Genomic DNA, 18,374 nt, shown 5'->3' on the forward strand with positions numbered 1-18,374 from the left:
CACGGTACCTGCGTCAGGGTTTATGGCATCATTAACGATTTTGTTTCTCTCAGGTGTATATCTTATCCGGGCCTGAATATTCTAAAGCCCAATCACAAAATACTATGGATGGCCCACTAAATGGATTTATGTTAAGAAGAAGAAAATTTTCAAACAAAGATTGGTGTCGAACTCGCCTACTTAATGATCAGATATATCCCATTGTGTGTGGCCCTTGGAATACCCCTGCCAAGATACACTAACTTAGTCCAGAACCAGTTTTGTACCCATTAATACTTTTTTTGTGAAATATGCACTTTCTAATTAGTGATTGGTGTTTAATTTTCTTCAATCAGAGATTTCGAAACCCTAGTCGATTTTGAGATCCAACCAACTAGGCAACTACTACTGTTGAGGTATTTTTTACTCTTGCTTTAAATTATGGAGCGACTATAAAAGAGCAACGGGCAAGCAAAAAAAACACTTCTTCTTCTAACTTGTTTTTATTTTCACTCTTCCTGCCGTTTTTTAAAATTCTTATATTTTTCTTCTGTTTAATTTTGTCATTATTTTCTTCTAGCTGTGTATATAATTCAATTCACGATCAACAACTTCATTTCTCCTTCATCAACAGAAAAATTTATTATTAGATCCATAGAGGAAAACACAAAGATTCTTCCTATATTATTATGGGAGAGGACAAAGGAGGTGGTGTCAGCAAAATCTCAGAAAATCAAAAGGATGCAATGTCCAAGCAGACTCGTGGAAGTAGGGTCCCACTTTTGAATCTTTGACATGAAAACGACAAAAAAAAAAAAAGGTTTTTGGAATCTAAAGAGAGAGAGATACCAATATATTTTGGGCATGTGCACATGATTCAGATTTCAGACAAGAGTGCACATGAACAACACGTGACATGTTACGAACATCCAAAATAGAATTGGTAAATAAATAAGTTGCAACAAAGTTTCATCTAAATAGACATCAAAACACTGGAACGAATTCAGATAAACAGAGAAAATAAGATTGCCAATTGAGAATTTTTGTCACTTCACTCGACCTACGATGAGCATCTCTCTGGCTTCCGGGCCAAGAAGAAATACATTGGCGTGAAAATCTCTCTCCTGGGAAACATTGATCCAAGAGGAGATTTAGAATTTGACCCAAAAGAGAAATCTAATTTTAATCTTGAAGGTGTGCATAAATATAAGTTGGGATCCTCTCACCGTCCACCGTCGACTAATCCTTCCGCAGCCTGCTCCAGGAAATTTGAGACCCTTTGGCTTCCTTGAGGTGCGAGTCTTATGTATTCAAGGATCTTGACCTACCCATAAATAATAATGACAAGTTCAGATAAATGAACTACTACTAGTTGATGAGATTTGGCAGATTAGTCAGAGCAAGTTTTTTACCATGTTTTTGGTTATGAATCGTCCAACAGCTGTAAGGCGGAAGCTACTGAGTGAGAAATGATTTTTGTCAAGAGGTAAGTACCATGGGACCGGCGAGTCCTTGGCCAGATCCTTTTCCCATATTACCTTCATCCAACGGAATAATAGTATTTAGATGTTGATGTGTTTGAAAATAGAGAGGATCTGAAATCAGATACTTACTTCAAAACCGGCCTGCTTCAGAGCTTCGAGGCATTTTGTAGTCAGCCTAATGTCAGGCAGACCATCTCCAATCTCTATCTCTCCCTGAAAAATAGAGTCTTTGTTCGTATTCATGTTGATAATAGAAGCACAAATAAATAATATTGATAGATGCAAGGAACACACTAACCTTTATTTTCTGATGTTCGGCGTTATCAGGGTCAAATGCATCAGTCATGCACCACTCATAGGCAGCAAAACATTGCCCGGGTTTTAGGACTCTGTAGATCTCTTTGTAGCATCCATACTGTTGTTCAGATCATAATGATGAATCATATAATACAGGGAAGAGAACAACACAATAATAGCTGTTTAGAATTTCTCATACCGCATCAGGTGCGTGGCAGGTTGCTTCTATTGCATAAACTGCATCAAAACTGTTTTCAGGGAATGGCATCTTCATGAAGTCAGCCTGCAAGATTAACAAATGACAGCAACCTTCATCACATTGCCCGTTGCAAGGTGTTTTCTTCTTCAAAGTTTCAAACCATGATTTACGACGTATGCAGTAAATACAAGAACTATGAATTCAACTGACCTTGACAAAGTTACATGTCTTGTCGACACCTGCAAGTCGGTTTAGTTCCTGCAAAGAAAAAGATGCCAGTATGAATCATAAAAGACATCAAGGAGAAAGACCAGGAGATGCATCATCTTTCACAAATGTAGACACGTTACCTTGCCTCTGGTGATCTGGTATTCGTTATTGTTGAGCCCGGTAACAGCTGAATTGCTGCAGCAGAGCAAACACAAACAGTTCAGCAGAGTAAACCCAAACACACTTCATAACTGAACTATGTTCTTAACCAGAAAATCTATTTCAAAACTTGTAAAGCAGAAGTACATGAAGTAAAGAGTGTGCGCTTATGGTATGTGCAGTCATTTTACCTGAAACGTGCAATTTCTCTCAGCGGTCCACCAATTCCACATCCTACATCCAGTACCTACTCAGAAACATAAAGGAAATGAGCATCTGATAGCGGAGGGTCCATTTTCAAGCGCTCAGTTTAGGTTATCAAACCTTGTGTCCTGGTTTGATGCCAAGCTGAAGAGCAAGAAAGTGCTCGTGTCGCTTAATACTCTCTCGAAGCGATTCTCCTTTCCATCTACAAACCCAAAAATCATGCTAATCAATACATATAACTAGGGCATCCTCATCTATGGCTGCAAGATAGAAAAGTTTATTGCAGAACTTCAAACAGACTAGTGATTAACTAGAAAGTCAAGAATTTTACCTATGTGCAAAATGGAAGGATTCTCCCCATCCATACTCATAAAAGCTAGTAGCAAGGTCATAGTACTTATTAACCTGAAATATATATATATCAGGAATATTCATTCCAACGTGTAATGATTTGTATCTTTACAAGTACTTCAATGCCTAGCATACTAAAAGTAATACTCATCTATTTAGAATAAAATCTTCGGGAACACTAATGATGAGCTCATTCAAAGGTGAGAAATGCATACAGGCTTTTTTGTACTAATCTCACATGATATCAAAACGTTAAGTATATTAAGGAAAGGGCATGTTTTGAGGTGGTGGAAAAAAGAAAATGGATTTACCATGTCAGTGTAATTTGCTTTTCTCTCTTCCTCGTTTCCTCCATGGAAGACATGATATTGCTCATACCTGAATCGAATTAGTAAAAATTAATAATGTCCAAGAAAAAGTCCACCACAGGCCAGACAGGAAATTTTAAGATGATGCATCTTAGAGAACTAACAAAAAAAAAATGAATTGGTCTAAATAGATAGATGTAGAGGGGGTGTAGTCAATGACAATAAGATTGGTCGGGCCCTCGAGAACGTGAGAGTAGTGAAATACACGTCAAATGGTTATTTAATAGAGCCAAAAAAGAAACTAGGGACCATCTCAATCAGTCATCTTTTTTCTGCTGTATTGAAAGCTCAGTTCCATGAAAGCATTAAAAACAAAACAAAAAAAAACAGAGGCGAAATCCACTGCCATCACGGATGCGTGGAAATTGGTAAAGAATAAACGTATGGAAATAGGCTAATTTACGTTGACTCCAAAAATATGGAGATACTACACATAACAACAATCCAATGTTGATCTTACAAGTCAATTTCGATACGTCGCGGTTAACAAAATTAGAGATCAATATGCAATTATGCATGAGACGAAAAACGCGAACTGTAAGTGAATCGGACAAGTAAACTACGATCTAGGAAAAAGTGAGAAGAATTACTTTTCGACGGCGGTGAGAACATCGGATTTATCGATCTTGCCACCTAGATTCGACGCGAGATCCATAGCACTTGTGCAACAACGGACGAGATCTGCAAAAAAGCGGATCACATAAAAAGCGAGACGGAATCAGAATATGGATCAAGGAGAAAAGAGGAATCTGAATCGGAACTCACATTGGAGGAGAGAGAGAGGGATAGAGATGAATCGGAGTGGTGGGGAAGAGCTAAGGAGACACCTGACTGGCTTTAGTTATATAACTAGAGAGGTCACAAGCCGTCAATCCCAGCTTGGCAAATAGAGTGTACGGCTGCATTTACCATTATATCCTCTCTGCTTGCCCAAAATTAAATAATTATGAAAGTGTTAAGCATATTCTCCACTATCTCATATCTTATCACTTTCTAGTAAAACCTTATATTATACTTCCTCCTTTTCAAAATATAAGGCGTTTTCAAGTTTTTATGTAAATTATATATTATTTTAATATTTTATGATTATTTTTTTTATGCAGCATTTTTTATAATTAGCTGAACTTTTAAAAAATAGATATTCTTAATCGGCATGCTTTTAGCTAAAACGCCTTATATTTTGAAACGGAGAGAATAGCATCTCACTCACACCACCAACCGAGATCAGGCGCGACATTCGAGTGGTTAAATGATTTTAAATGGTTCTAGATCAAACATTGAATCTACCTACTACTTTTTATGCCACCCTGAATGTTTTAAACTTTTAGTAGGAAGAATATTTGAATTTCTTAGAACTCCAAACTTAGTATAAATTTCTGTTAAATATTTTCTGGTATAAAGAAAAATTAGTTATATTAACCAGAAATTTTACTAGTTCACTACTTCTTTAACCTCTAAACTCCAGATTCTGATTTTAGCGAACCGATTTTTTGTTTATCAATAACATTTATGATCGGATTTGATTACATGTACACTATTATTAACAACAACAATACTAGAAAAGGTGTAATCTATCATATAATTCACATTGGAAGTAACTAGTAGTTAGTCTATGTCAAGATTAATGTAGGGATTGACCGTTTTAGTTAAAAAATTTATAAAGAAAAAACAACTTCATCCACACACCACATATTTCTCTCCCGCCTAATCCTCCGCGTTCCCCAGCCGACGGGCCGATCTTTCTTCTACTACTTGTCCTCCGGCCCTCATAACCAACTTACTCTTGACTCTTTAGACAAGTAGTTATCTATGGCTCTCTGCTCGTTGATCTCAGCCACTCCGATCTCCGTTTCCGTGCCGAGATATCTCGTCTTACCCACGCGCCGTCGTTTCCACTTGCCGTTAGCAACTCTTGGCTCATCGTCCTCTCCGGAGTCATCGGCATCATCATCGACCCCTACCTCGATTCCCGTCAACGGGAACACGGTACCTAGTTCTTACGGAACAACTCGCAAAGACAACAGCCCATTTGCTCAGTTCTTTCGTTCCACCGAATCCAACGTTGAGAGGGTAAAATCAATCAAACCTTGTCTCTTCTTTCTTCTGTATTGATTTAAAGTCTTTGGAATATTTTTTCTGAATTCTGATATATTTGTGGATGGAGCAGATAATATTTGATTTCCGGTTCCTAGCGCTTTTGGCAGTAGGAGGTTCGTTAGCTGGTTCGCTACTCTGCTTCCTCAATGTAACTAACTTGTTGTTTAGTTTAGTCTGAAATGTTTTGTCACACATTAAACATACACCATTTGAGTAGTAGTATTAATGTCATGGCTCATTTTGTAGGGGTGTGTCTATATAGTGGAGGCATATAAAGTCTACTGGACTAACTGTGCAAAAGGAATCCATACCGGCCAAATGGTTTTACGCCTAGTTGAAGCTATCGGTATAATTATTTTGCTATATATATGATTATGATATAAGCCCGGTTTGTTTCGTTATAATATCATATTTACTTGTGTGTGAAATCTGATTGCAGATGTTTATCTGGCTGGGACTGTTATGTTAATATTTAGTATGGGTTTGTATGGACTCTTCATCAGTCACTCGCCTCATGATGTTCCTCCGGAATCCGATCGTGCCCTTAGATCCTCTTCTCTCTTTGGTATGTTTGCAATGAAGGAGAGACCGAAATGGATGAAGATTAGCTCACTTGATGAGCTGAAAACCAAAGTGGGACATGTCATTGTTATGATTCTTCTAGTGAAGATGTTCGAGAGAAGCAAGATGGTTACTATCGCCACCGGTCTTGATTTGCTCAGTTATTCTGTTTGCATCTTCTTGTCCTCTGCTTCTCTTTATATCCTCCATAATCTCCACAAAGGAGAGACATGAACCCATTCTTATGTACAGACCCAATTATCCAATATATATGTTTGCTCTGCTCTTGTAGTTTCAATTGCTATTAATGATTGTGAATAACCAATTTGCTTTTATTCACTAGAGGAATAGTATATTTTCAAATCATTCACATTATGTACATTCCGTAGCTTCTTCAAAGCAATGCCATTGATTTGCCTTACCCTCTCTCTCGAAAGCTTCAACGACTTACCTATCTCTTCAAACGACATAGGAGTCTCTCCGTTGAGCCCAAAGTAAAGTCCCAATACTCGAGATTCTCTCGCGGTAAGACTTCCCAAAAGCTGTTCAATCTCATGCTTCATGTGTTCCCTTTTCACCATCTCCTCTGGCCTTGTTTCATCAGGTCCCCGTACAATTTCCTGAACATGATAAATCAGTCCAAAGTCTCTCTCTACTATGCATTTTCATGGAAAACTCAAGTACCTGCAAAGTCATGCGGCCATTTTGAGACACGACTCGGTCCAACGAAACAGGGGATCTGCTACGCTCCACAGCGAGTCTAACCGCAGATACATGAAGGTTTAGGTGCTCTGCAATCTCTTCACAGCTCGGTTGCCTTCTTAGTTTTCTGGTCAAAACGTTACTAGCTTCTGCAACTTTTGCCGTCAACTCCCACATGCTTCCCTACACACAACAAGCTAAAACGATGTATTCACTAATTACTTCACTTCCCAGAACAACATTGCAGATTATTTTTCTATCTAGCAGTAGAAGATGACTTGGTTCACATATAGTTAATATCTATATATGGTAGCAACTATACTTGTCTTAAAATTTTATCAAAATGTGAGAATTGGGGGCTCACCGGCAATTTGACAAGTCTAGATTTATGCGCGATAGCCCTTAAGATGGCCTGTTTGATCCACCAGTAGACATAAGTTGATAGTTTGTATCCTCGGTCGGGATCAAATCTCTCAGCACCTCGAAGCAGCCCTATGCTTCCTTCCTGAATAAGGTCTTGCAAATTCAAACCTTTGCCTTGGTACCCTGTTGCAATAGAGACAACCAACCTTCGGTAACAACGTGTAATCTGCTCTATCCACCATGGCCTCACCGCAAACCAGAGCTGTACTAAGCTTAATTGAAAATGGGGATGATGAAGATGGAGATGGTTGACATTGGTGAGTTGTTCTGAGTAAGGTCGAGATTGTTGGGACAGGGGGAGAAGGACACATAGTTGTGGTGGCTGTAGTGGGTATCGTCGCCATGGATGAGCTGCAGAGCTTCCCACACCTTAGATTTTTCTATCTTTTTTATCTATCTTCTTTTTGGTCCAATAAATGGAAGAAGAAGATAATTCTCTCTTGGGTTACTACTTATCATAGAGCCTCTCTGTGTCATATCAGTTGTTATCCGCAATTAAATTTGGGTGGAGTTGGGTTTGTTTTTTTTTTTTTTCTCTTTTCGGACAAAATTTGATATGAATCCTTTTTACCGCCAAAATAAAAGTAAAAACAAAAAATGTTACACTTCCGATTTTTTTTGTTTATGGAAAATCTTATTAATAGTTTTCGGAAATATATGCAAACCCAAAAAAACTCCATTGTTTTCGGACCCTTAATATGTGCAAACCCAAAATTCAATTATTTTCGGACCCAATAGTGATAGGCCCAATAAAAATTGGATTCCTAGTTTTGTCTTACGCACATGATGGATGAACGACAGATAATGGACCAAGTGTCAACATCTAGACCCCACGTGCTTGAGGGTGGGAGCAACGCGCTGTTCCAAAGCTTGTCTGTGGTGAACTGTGTGGGCAACACGCGTACCTCTCTGAATCCTCGTGATCTAACGGTGGGCTCCACTATTATCGCTGACGTGGAATTGTCCACACACAGTACTCTTCTTGGCACTGTACGCACAACACAAGAGGAGTCAATTTTATGCCACCACTAACTATATTAAGATTAGTCTTTGAGAACAACAACCATTAAAAAAACTATTTTAAATTAGATATATATGGAATCGGTAAAAGCCGTATGTTCGTACGAGTTCCAAATCAATCAGGGACTCAACCATTGGACGCCATTCAAAGATATACGAATTAATAATCATTGTATTTAGAAATGGTCTATAAGGCCGTCTAGATGGCATGTAGATGGTAAGAAGCGTTGATAAATCATATTCCCTCGGTTCCTAAAAATTTGATTGTTCCACAAAGATTAATTTTCTAAATTTTTCTTTTATCTTTAGTTAATTGATATTAATAAATCGTAGATTTCAAGACGTAATGATTAACTGTTTCAGATTACTATTGGTTCATAGTTTATTTAAAAATGTTTAATAAAAATAAATAATTAAACAATTATTGTTTCTTAAAATATGTGAAATCTTTAAAAAACCATTTTTCTAGCAACAGAAGGAGTACCAATTAGTATTGTTTAAGTATTGGTGTCAGTCGTTTTGTAAACGGTTTCATAATGAAATGTAATTTATCAAGCGGTTTTGCGGAAAATATATGAATTCAGTTTGGATTGAAAACCCGAAAATTCGATTGCATAACGTAGTTTTAATAGTCGTGTAAAATTATGCGAATACACAAAACCAATGATAGAAAACAAAGGTAGAAACACATTTTGATTCCGAAGAAGGAATCAATCCACCTTTTATCCATATACATATATATGAATAACAAAGTTTATCTACTTTTTTGTTCTGATGATTTAAAGTTTTAATACTATTTTTTTCACTTTTTAACAATAAAGTTATTTTGAGTATATATAGTATTCTTAAAGTATCTGCTGCTTTAATTTTGGTGATGCCTCTTTACCTAACAAGACAAATGATACTTGTTGATATTTCATTAAAATATACACACGTGAAGTAATTGGATTTGCTGAAAGAGATAACCATTCCAAGTTTTAAAGACAACATTGTTTAGTCTTGATTTTAATGTGTCTCCCCACTTTCAATTGTCCGTCTCTTTTTTTTTTTTTTTTCATCACAATTGTCCGTCTCTTTCTTCGGTTCTTCCTGTCTGCATTATTTATTCCATGTGACCTCAAAAAAACATTCTTCCTACGATTAGTCAGTCGGACTATTTAACATCTACAAAGTTAATTTTAAATTACAATTTTTTTTTTAATCTAAATAACCAAATTATTTTTTAAATTTGAAACTTTTTTGTTTACCTATATTTGGATGGATCGGTGAAAAACAAAACTGCGGGTGGGTGGCTTTAGGTCCGTGAACATGTGAAGAGAGATTAAAATGAGTGACACTTGGGTGACCACCTTTTTGCCTTTTAGCTCCACTATATATAATTCATTTATTTGTACATATATACGTGACTCATCGTCTTTTTCAGTCCCACACGTTCTGCTCCAGCGATTGAGAGAGAATCTCTGTGTGGTACTCTTTCATTTCTCCTTTCCGATTTTGTAATATTCCGTTACGATTTTGAAATTTCCCCCATTGATTTCTTTCCTTCATTTCTCGATTGCTTTCCATGCTTATTAAGCTTGATTTTGTTGATAATTGGAATTTTTTAGGTTCTGAATTTATTAGGCTGTGAATTTCTTGTTCTGGAATAATGGCGGAGGAGTACAAGGAGGCGTTGTTGGATAAGCAGAAGTATCACGACGGATGTCCGGGATGCAAGGTGGAACAGATGAAGCAGCTCCGGCGAGGATACCCTTACCTCGAGCTTACCTTCGTTTGGATTATCGTCCTCTCCACTTGTAATACCTTCTTTGCTTCTCAAAACAGTTTCTATTGTGTCAATTTTCTTTAAGATTCGGCTACTGTTGTTTTTTTACTATTCGGCATTTTCAACTAGTTTGAAGAGATTCCGGAAAACGATTGGCTAAATTGGGTTTGCTGCTAATTGTCTTGGATAAAAATTGGCTAGTTTTTAGGAAGCTTTCTTGTGTTGAAAGCAATGATTCGTTTTGCAATTCCTCATGCGTTCTTATTTTGATATCATGTGTTTGCAGCTCTGCCAATTTCCTCACTCTATCCCTTCCTCTACTATATGGTGAGAGTATTTGATATTTCAAAGTTTAAGAGCTACCGTTTTATGTATTCCTGCTCATGTGAATGAATTTTTGTTCAAATTCACACAATTAGGGGGTTTTAAACAGATAATGATGTATATACCACATCGCATACTCTACTCTTCTTTTGTCACATGCTCTCAATAGTACGTCTAACATGTCTTCTTTATTTTCATAGATTGAGGATTTTGGTGTGGCAAAGACGGAGAAAGATATTGGGTTTTATGCTGGATTTGTGGGTGAGAAGCCAGTGGCCTCAGTCACTTGTTATTCTACTTTGACTCTCTATGTCTCTACCGTTTTCTTCTGATTAATCTCTTATTACCTGAAGGTTGCTCATTTATGCTTGGAAGAGCATTGACGTCAGTGTTCTGGGGAATTGTGGCTGATCGTTATGGAAGAAAACCCATTATACTCTTGGGAACTATCTCAATGTTAGTATCCTTTAACATAATTTTGATTAATGTATCCATGTTCTCCTTTAGATGCTGATTAGTTAGTTTGTTGCAGTGCGATTTTCAACGCTCTTTTTGGCTTGAGCGTTAACTTTTGGATGGCAATTGGCACGAGGTTTCTTCTTGGGAGTTTCAACTGTTTGCTTGGAACCATGAAGGTGACCTCTTTGTTGCTGCTATCACTCTTGGTTTTTGTTGTTTGTTCTGCACACTAGAATGTCAGTTGCATCTTCTCATATCTAATTGTCGATGTGAAATTTTTTCAGGCGTATGCATCAGAAATATTTCGTGATGAATATCAAGCAACAGCAATGTCAGCTGTAAGCTTCTCCATCACATACATTTTATATGTTTTGATTGTTGGTGTCATGAAATTTGTAACTTTACTCCGTTTCAGGTTAGTACTGCTTGGGGCATTGGACTGATCATTGGCCCTGCTCTAGGGGGATTTTTAGCACAGGTAAAGTCATAATATCTAAGTTTTATATATTTTCTTAGCTTTCCAAACCTTGCCATACTTATGATACAAATGCGAAGCTTATCATGTGTCCATCTCTCTTGCCTTGCTGCAATTTGTCTGGTTATTGATTCATATATAGCTTTCTAGTGTTCTAATCAATGTTTTTCGATGTTCTCCAAATTCAGCCGGCAGACAAATATCCAAATGTGTTCTCCCAAGAATCCATTTTTGGCAGGTGTACATTCTTACTCCTCAGTTAAGAGTTTAGTGGAATGAATTTCATTGAATCTCATGTAACAATATGCGAATTGCTATGCAGATTCCGGTATGCATTGCCTTGCTTTACGATATCAGCTTTTGCCTTGGTTGTGACAGTACTATGCTGCTTCATTCCGGTACTCTATTTTCTTCGAGAGACTACTGAGAACCTTCTCTTTATTGATTCTTTATTAAAATATTTTTGCACAGAATTCACTCACTAGTCTCCTTCTTTTACTCTGAGTAGGAGACACTGCACAATCATAAGCTGGGCAGCACATCACATGATGACTCATACGAAATACTTGAAGCTGCATCTCTTGAATCCTCTGCTATCGAGAAGGCAGGAAAAAACGAAAGAAAGGCTTCTCAGTCTCTCTTGAAGAATTGGCCCCTAATGTCATCTATCATTGTGTATTGTGTTCTGTGTCTGCATGATACTGCATACTCTGAGGTAAGTAGTTGAGCTAGAATTTTATGCGTACTCTCATCTGGCATGCCTCATTAAGTGGACTCAGTCAAGAATTAGGTCTTTTATTTTCATATTTCAGTCTTTTAATTTATTGATGATATTGAAGATCTTGAATTTGGTGTCAAGGTTATAGGCTTTACATGTGTTTATCTATAAAAAGACTACCTGTTTTTTGTTTTTTCTCTAGTGCGGTCTGTTGTATCAACATACAAAACAGTTATAGGGACTATTTTGTATGTTGATTCCATTGAAGATATAGACAAGTATCTTACCAGACTAAAATTGATTGAACAGCATTAAGACTCCATGATTTTGAAATTAGAGCCTTAGCCACTTCATTGTCCTGAGCTATTTGTCTGACCAAAAAAATCTCCATCACTTGAAAACTGGCTACGCAGATATTTGCACTATGGGCTAACAGTCCAAGGAAGTATGGAGGTCTGAGCTACTCAACCAATGATGTCGGTACAGTTCTTGCTATATCTGGTATGCAGAACATCCTTACTCTTGATGTCTTGTGTTTTAGTGATACAGAACATCCTCGCTCTTGATGTCCAGTGTTTTAGTGATAAGAAATTGTGAAATTGATGATTACAGTCTGCTTTGATTTGAATCAGTAAGAGAGTTAAGCAATCATAAATAAGCAGAATTCTTACTAATGAAATTGAGACTGTGTTATAGTACTCATCAACAATTCTGCTTTAGGTCTCGGCCTATTCTCTTTTCAGGTATTTGTTTATCCGTTCGCTGAGAAACTGCTAGGACCTGTTCTGGTCACCCGATATGCTGGGGTCAGTTGACATTCTCTTACAGATTATAGTGCACTTGAATGCAACAAGATAGAGATCGTTCTTCTTACAAGTTCTTTCGTTTCAGGCACTGATGATACCTATACAAATGAGTTATCCATTTATAGCAAGCTTATCAGGTCTCAGTCTAAGCTTGATGTTAAATTGTGCATCAATCCTCATAAATGTGCTAAGTGTAAGTTCAAAAGCAAAAACTAACTCTTTTCTTTCTTTATCCTCTGAGTGTATTTAGTTGACATATACAGGAAATGAGGTCATGTTACTATATTTCTCGTATATATATATCCAGGCTGACTGATAGTCTCTGTGTATATAGGTGTCTGCCATAACCGGCCTGTTGATCCTTCAAAATAGAGCAGTGGTAAACAGACATTCTTTTAATCCTTTGTAAACTGTGATCCAATTTTCTCTTCGCTAAAAACTGTATTTTGTATGAAACAACAGGATCAGAGCCAAAGAGGGGCGGCTAATGGAATAGCTATGACTGCGATGTCTCTCTTTAAAACCGTTGGACCAGCTGGTGCTGGCATCTTGTAAGTGACATTTCGAATTAACGCTTAAGTAAATATTTAAAGAAGCAGTAATGTCTTAAACACAAATCTCTTTTGCTGTCAGATTTTCTTGGAGCGAGAGGCGACTAGACGCTGCATTTCTACCAGGTATGGCATTACTTCCCCATTTGGTCATTCATAATACTTGTGCTTATGACAACTAAATTGAAAACGTATGCAGGATCGCATATGGTGTTCTTCGTCTTGAATGTGATAGTTGTGGTTGGAGTAGCTCTCACATTCAAGCCTTTTCTAGTAACGGGTCGAAGATGAAAATTCATTTGAATTGGTAAGATAGGGAATGTATGGACATGTTGATTCATTTAAATTCAGATTCAAAAGAAACCCGTAATAAAATTTCACTAACCTTAGGATTTCAGCTTCTTCTATTTGTTGTCCTTTACTCCTTTTGTTTTGCTTTGTCTGATTATTCTATACTCATAATCGTGGATCCCATCCCAAAGTGATGTGTTAATCGTTAACAAATCGTTTATCTAGTCGGCCGATGACGATATGTCACAAATATTTTCATATACGCCACGCCTGAGATGAGACTGAGAGGAACTTACTTGAACCGTTAATTTTTTAAACCGTGACCTATTTTCCACAGGGTGTAATATCAACATATCGCGAAGCTGAGTTATTAATTTATTACTTACTCGATGAATAACATTTATTCCTGACAAGTAAATATATTTACAAATTTTCTCAAACTTTTAGTGCCGACCTCTTCTTGGCCTTATTGACAACTAATTTTAGGACACGATTTGACTGATTTAATTAAAGTAACCTTCTCTGGTCCGCTTTGGCTATTGATTGTTCGCAGCCATTCCTAGTCAAACTATCTGGTTTTGGGACAGGCAGATAGTCAAATTGTTTAGCTTCCACAATTTGATTTAATTTAATTTAATTTTGAAAAATAAGAGGTAGATAATATTTTGGAGATGTTGTTTCTAAATTTGACAATATTTGCTTGATGATTTTAATTAAATTATTTCTAACTAACTAAATACCTCACTTATACTACTGGATTGAGTTGATTTATCAGAAGAATTCAAATTATATACTTACTAGTGAAAACCAATTGAATACTAAAAGCTAACAACAAGAAACACGTGGTCAAGAGATTATAAACCTAACTTAAGAAAATTGAACTTTGACAAAAATTCACAAGTTACAATTATTGAATTTTTTATGGTCCACCATGAAAAACCACCGAAAAAGTTAATTTTTATGCAATTTTTTTCAATCTAAACTGACCCTTTGCACTTATCAATCCGAACCTACAAAAATTTCTAATAACAAACCTGAACTATATAATTGTTAGCCAATTTCAACATAATTTTTTTTTTGTATTTGTTAATGTCGATTAAAATGGCTAAGTCGTAATTATCTGCTCTTTTGAGTATGAATCATTCATTTTTTTTAATTGGCTAAACGTTACATAATTTATATTTGTTACATTATATAATAACTGAGTATATGTTGAAATTGGCTAACATTTATATAGTTCAGGTTTATTATTTGAAATTTATGTGTGTTCGGGTTGAAAAGTACAGGGATCAGAGTTGAGTTGAAAAAAACTGCGGATGTGACTGGTTAAAGTTAGAAGAAAAAAGAAGAAAAAAGCTAGAAGAAAATAAAATTAAAAGGTAGAAGAATTATTTCATATAATTGTAGTAGGAAGTTTTAACCCTTTTATGTTACTTTTGGGTTTAATTGAGAAAAAAACAATTCTTCCAAGTTTTATTTGACTGGTTAACTTTTAGAAGAAAATAGAAGAATTGTAATTTTTCTCTTTATTTTTCTTCTATAAAATGTTAACAGTCACACCCCGCATATAAATAATTGGAATTGATTTTGGCTGTTTTCCTTGTCTAACACTCGAACCAAACTCTTCGAAAGGCATCTTTTATCTTATAAAGTACAAGTCACATGGCCAATAAGATTATGCCACATTGATTCCTTTTTTGTAATTTTAAATTTCAAAAAAAAAATTAAAATAAAATTGAGGTCGTTCGAAAAAAATGAAAAAAAAAACATAACTTCTTAAAAATCCCTAAATTTTCTCCAACACCATCACCACGTTTTCACGATCTAGATCGTAGAAACTGTTTCATCTTCTTCTATAAATTTAACTCACCATAAACTCAAAACTTATTTGTTTGATCTCGCAAAATTTTTTATCTTTAAATTCTCGCCAACAGTCGACGCGGTTGCTATTAGAGCATCGCTTATATTTCCAGAAAATCTCAGATATAGTTGTCTCGACCCTATCCATATTGGAGATTGGAGATTGTTAAGGCTAATCGGCTAATCTTTCCCTATCCATATTGCCTTCCATCGGTAGATTTTTCAATGTTTCTTATATATGATGAAGACGCCGACGCAACATCCGGAGATCGGCCAAATGTTATCAATCCATTGGTCGCATATCCCTGGAGCACGTACAAGTTCGACTAATGCGACTTCTATCCTGTGTGTAACTTTTCCAGTCATCCCTACTTTATATCCTTATTTTTTTGATGTCACCATGATTCTCATAAAGTTGACCCTCATCTTATGAACTTAGGTGAGCTACATAAGAGATGACAAAGAGTGAAAGATGTTAAATCAAATGCCAAGGAAATACAAGGTAATCACTAATTCTTCTATCTTTTTCCTTTTTGTTAAATATTATAAGCAAATTATCAATTTTTATGCATCTGATACACTTTAACTCTCTGCTTTGTTTTAGGAAGAATAAAACACTATTCAGTGACCAATACCAACGAGCATCACAAAATATTTTTATGTTCTCATACCATTAGAAGAAGGTGTAATTTTGTTCCTGTTCTCATGCGATACAAATCGTGTATGGTATTTTTTTTTCATATGAGATCCTTGATTATTTGAAAGTCTTTGCTAATGATTGAATGTCATTGTAATTGGCGTTGAAAATGCAAGAAGATGTGTATCCTTTTATGAGAACAAGAGCTATAATTCTCCCAAAAAAATATTCTTTTGCAATGTTTTTATGTAAAATATATTGTGAAGATATGCATTTATCAGCATGTCTCCTCTTTTATATATCAATCTATATGACTTTTAATATTTGTTTGCATTCTCATGATTTTATTGTGTTTTTGGGTTCTTGCCATCGCTTGCTAAGACCATCATTAACAGGGGGTTCTTAACTATATCTTTTAACGTTGTTTAATATTAAAATTTTAGTTTTTTGTAAGTTAAGAGTCAAATCTTAGCTCTTAACACTCCCAAAAGCTCTTAGCTAAGAGTCAAATCTTAGCATTTTAATTTGTTTTGATTTATTTTTCAATGTTTAATTCTAAAATAAAAAAGTTAAGAACCATCTAAGAAACCACCAATAATGGTGCTCTAAAGCTTTTTTTACTTCTTAATGTTGTCTAACAGGTGAATTAGAAGAAACCAGAAGATAATAAATAACGTTTAATTAGACGAGCCCGAAGATAATGACTAAAAAAACAGCTAACCTAAAAAAGAAACTGAACATGAAGACGAGGAAAACTAAGGCAAAGATGAGGAGTAGACAAGTGACAACCAATAAACATGAGGAACGAGGAATCCAGTAGAAGACGAAATAGCTCTAGATGATGAAATAGAAAATTAGACACAGTAAGTATGTATTGAGTCAGCGTCAATAGGATAAATTTTGTGTCTAACACCTTGAATATTAATCTAAATTATGCTTTGTATTACTAGCTAATTCTTTGAATAAAAAATTTATTATACTTTGCCCAAAAAAAAAAAAAAAAATTTATTCTACTACTTTTGTATATATTCTCTAAATCACCATTGAATTCTACGGTTAGAAACTAATGATAAATCTTTGGAAGACTAATAATGTTGTGTGCATTCCAACCACAATATATACAAAAATACATTTTAATAATTTCTGATAAAATATTTTTAATATAGACAGAGATAAAATGTAACAGAATATTATTTTTCGGTGCATAGCACCGGGTGTAACACTAGTTATTACTAAACCAGTGGCAACTAATTTCTGTAATATAAAAAAAAAAAAAAAAAAAAAAAAAAAAAAAAAAAAAGCACAATCGTTGCTTTGGTAATCGTGCCATTTTCTCTCTCTTGCAGACGAGTTTCAGATCCAGTTTCTCTTGTTAGATCTGTTCTTCATCGCCGGTCAAGGACTCTCAGAGGTCGATCAGGAGTGAGTCAATAAGCTTCTCCGTCAGCGGTGGTGTGGTGTCTCCTCATCGATGTGGCTGTGGCTTCGGTTTGGCGGAGGAGGAATTTTGCAGCGGTGGGTCACGGTTTAAAGGACGCTGTGGTTGCTTCAAAGTTCCTCAGGCTCAACCGCTGCTCCGTTCGCTGCGACCACGGCGGAAGTTGATGGGGTCTGGTGGGTTGCGTTGTTTGGCGAGGTGGTTAACGGTAGTTCCGGTGGCTCGGAGCTTAGATGGCTGGTGCGGGTTCTGGGTTCAGAGGTTTGGTTGAGCCACCATCTTCTGGATCTGCCGCTTCTGGCATCCACAAGCCCGGATTGAAGTTTTATTGGCTCTGGTTAATCGGAAAGGTTTGGTTTAAGAAAATTGGGGATAAATCCAGGTACGTCGGGTTGCTAGGTCGGGATTCGTCGTCGTCGAACCTGCTGTCGGAGGGGCTAGCTTTCTGGGAGATCTGTGGCGGGCTTGGTTCGTCGGAGGAAGGCGAGTGTGGTCGGGAACCGAAATCTCTCGGCTGTGTTCTAGCTCCTTTGAGGCTTCCACGAAGCTGTGGTCTTGATTTCGCCGGATCTAAGGTTCCGGTCTCTTTGCGGCAGATGATCAACAGGATTCGAGCCTTTTTGATTTTTCCGGCGAGTTTTCCGTTTAACCATTTTTGTAACTGTTTCGATTTTCTGTGTAGGCCTTGGCCCAAGCCCATTTGGGTAGTTGGGTATATTAATATAAGTTATTTTCAAAAAAAAAAAAAAAAAAAAAAAAAAAAAAAAAAAAAAAATTTCTGTAATATGTGAAAGAGAAATCCCATGAACGTGGTCTGATGTTTTTGTGGAAACCATTCTACATCTTGCCAATATCTGTGCATTAGAATTTACTAAGGAACTTGAAAACAGAATTGGGCCTCTTGTCGTATTAGGTCATCCATTACATCACATTATTGGACAGATGCAATCAAAGCTATAGTCCTCTTATTATCATATAATAAAAATGTGGTCT

At 36.3% G+C, this 18,374-nt stretch overlaps 4 protein-coding genes and 1 long non-coding RNA gene across 9 annotated transcripts; 3 read left to right on the forward strand and 2 right to left on the reverse strand.

The window, feature by feature from the left end:
* Positions 1 to 815: 815 nt before the first annotated feature.
* On the reverse strand, positions 816 to 4,178 carry LOC9307650 (cycloartenol-C-24-methyltransferase). Its single transcript, XM_002873578.2, has 14 exons — positions 4,020 to 4,178; positions 3,845 to 3,935; positions 3,198 to 3,264; positions 2,867 to 2,940; positions 2,653 to 2,737; positions 2,520 to 2,575; positions 2,310 to 2,364; positions 2,170 to 2,217; positions 1,960 to 2,043; positions 1,762 to 1,878; positions 1,593 to 1,676; positions 1,392 to 1,517; positions 1,206 to 1,303; positions 816 to 1,103 (listed from the first exon to the last, which is right to left on the reverse strand). The coding sequence occupies exons 2-14, from the start codon at positions 3,907 to 3,909 to the stop codon at positions 1,040 to 1,042; spliced, it is 1,023 nt and encodes a 340-aa protein (XP_002873624.1). The 5' UTR covers positions 3,910 to 3,935; positions 4,020 to 4,178; the 3' UTR covers positions 816 to 1,039.
* Positions 4,179 to 4,886: 708 nt separating this feature from the next.
* Positions 4,887 to 6,251, forward strand: LOC9309693. The gene is made up of 4 exons (XM_021021582.1): positions 4,887 to 5,324; positions 5,422 to 5,499; positions 5,598 to 5,697; positions 5,791 to 6,251. Exons 1-4 carry the CDS (start codon positions 5,064 to 5,066, stop codon positions 6,144 to 6,146), a joined length of 795 nt encoding a protein of 264 aa, XP_020877241.1. The 5' UTR covers positions 4,887 to 5,063; the 3' UTR covers positions 6,147 to 6,251.
* LOC9307651 (RNA polymerase sigma factor sigD, chloroplastic) lies at positions 6,211 to 7,509 on the reverse strand. The gene is given in 4 exon segments (XM_021021583.1): positions 6,211 to 6,532; positions 6,597 to 6,797; positions 6,979 to 7,207; positions 7,209 to 7,509. Coding segments are annotated over 4 exon segments (891 nt in total). The 5' UTR covers positions 7,382 to 7,509; the 3' UTR covers positions 6,211 to 6,244.
* Positions 7,510 to 9,373: 1,864 nt separating this feature from the next.
* LOC9309694 (protein ZINC INDUCED FACILITATOR 1) lies at positions 9,374 to 13,624 on the forward strand. Of its 3 annotated transcripts, XM_021021579.1 has the most exons (19): positions 9,374 to 9,398; positions 9,481 to 9,524; positions 9,665 to 9,853; positions 10,109 to 10,149; positions 10,347 to 10,407; positions 10,500 to 10,602; positions 10,679 to 10,781; positions 10,890 to 10,943; positions 11,021 to 11,083; positions 11,269 to 11,318; positions 11,403 to 11,478; positions 11,589 to 11,795; positions 12,212 to 12,299; positions 12,519 to 12,604; positions 12,690 to 12,797; positions 12,939 to 12,983; positions 13,067 to 13,155; positions 13,238 to 13,281; positions 13,355 to 13,624. In XM_021021579.1, exons 3-19 carry the CDS (start codon positions 9,706 to 9,708, stop codon positions 13,444 to 13,446), a joined length of 1,458 nt encoding a protein of 485 aa, XP_020877238.1. In that variant the 5' UTR covers positions 9,374 to 9,398; positions 9,481 to 9,524; positions 9,665 to 9,705; the 3' UTR covers positions 13,447 to 13,624. The 3 variants fall into 3 exon arrangements, with proteins under 3 accessions (XP_020877238.1, XP_020877239.1, XP_020877240.1); XM_021021580.1 differs by lacking the exon at positions 9,374 to 9,398 and having other exon boundaries at positions 9,475 to 9,553; XM_021021581.1 differs by lacking the exons at positions 9,374 to 9,398; positions 9,481 to 9,524; positions 10,109 to 10,149 and having other exon boundaries at positions 9,763 to 9,853.
* A 1,432-nt stretch (positions 13,625 to 15,056) lies between these two features.
* Positions 15,057 to 16,690, forward strand: LOC110227690. Of its 3 annotated transcripts, none has more exons than XR_002331374.1 (4): positions 15,057 to 15,651; positions 15,746 to 15,808; positions 15,911 to 16,027; positions 16,585 to 16,690. It is a non-coding gene; the product is annotated as an uncharacterized LOC110227690 (long non-coding RNA). The 3 variants fall into 3 exon arrangements; XR_002331372.1 differs by having other exon boundaries at positions 15,156 to 15,651; positions 15,911 to 15,989; XR_002331373.1 differs by lacking the exon at positions 16,585 to 16,690 and having other exon boundaries at positions 15,189 to 15,651; positions 15,911 to 16,522.
* Positions 16,691 to 18,374: the final 1,684 nt, after the last annotated feature.

Source organism: Arabidopsis lyrata (assembly GCF_000004255.2).
Source record: "Arabidopsis lyrata subsp. lyrata unplaced genomic scaffold ARALYscaffold_6, whole genome shotgun sequence".
Taxonomy (NCBI): Eukaryota; Viridiplantae; Streptophyta; class Magnoliopsida; order Brassicales; family Brassicaceae; genus Arabidopsis; species Arabidopsis lyrata.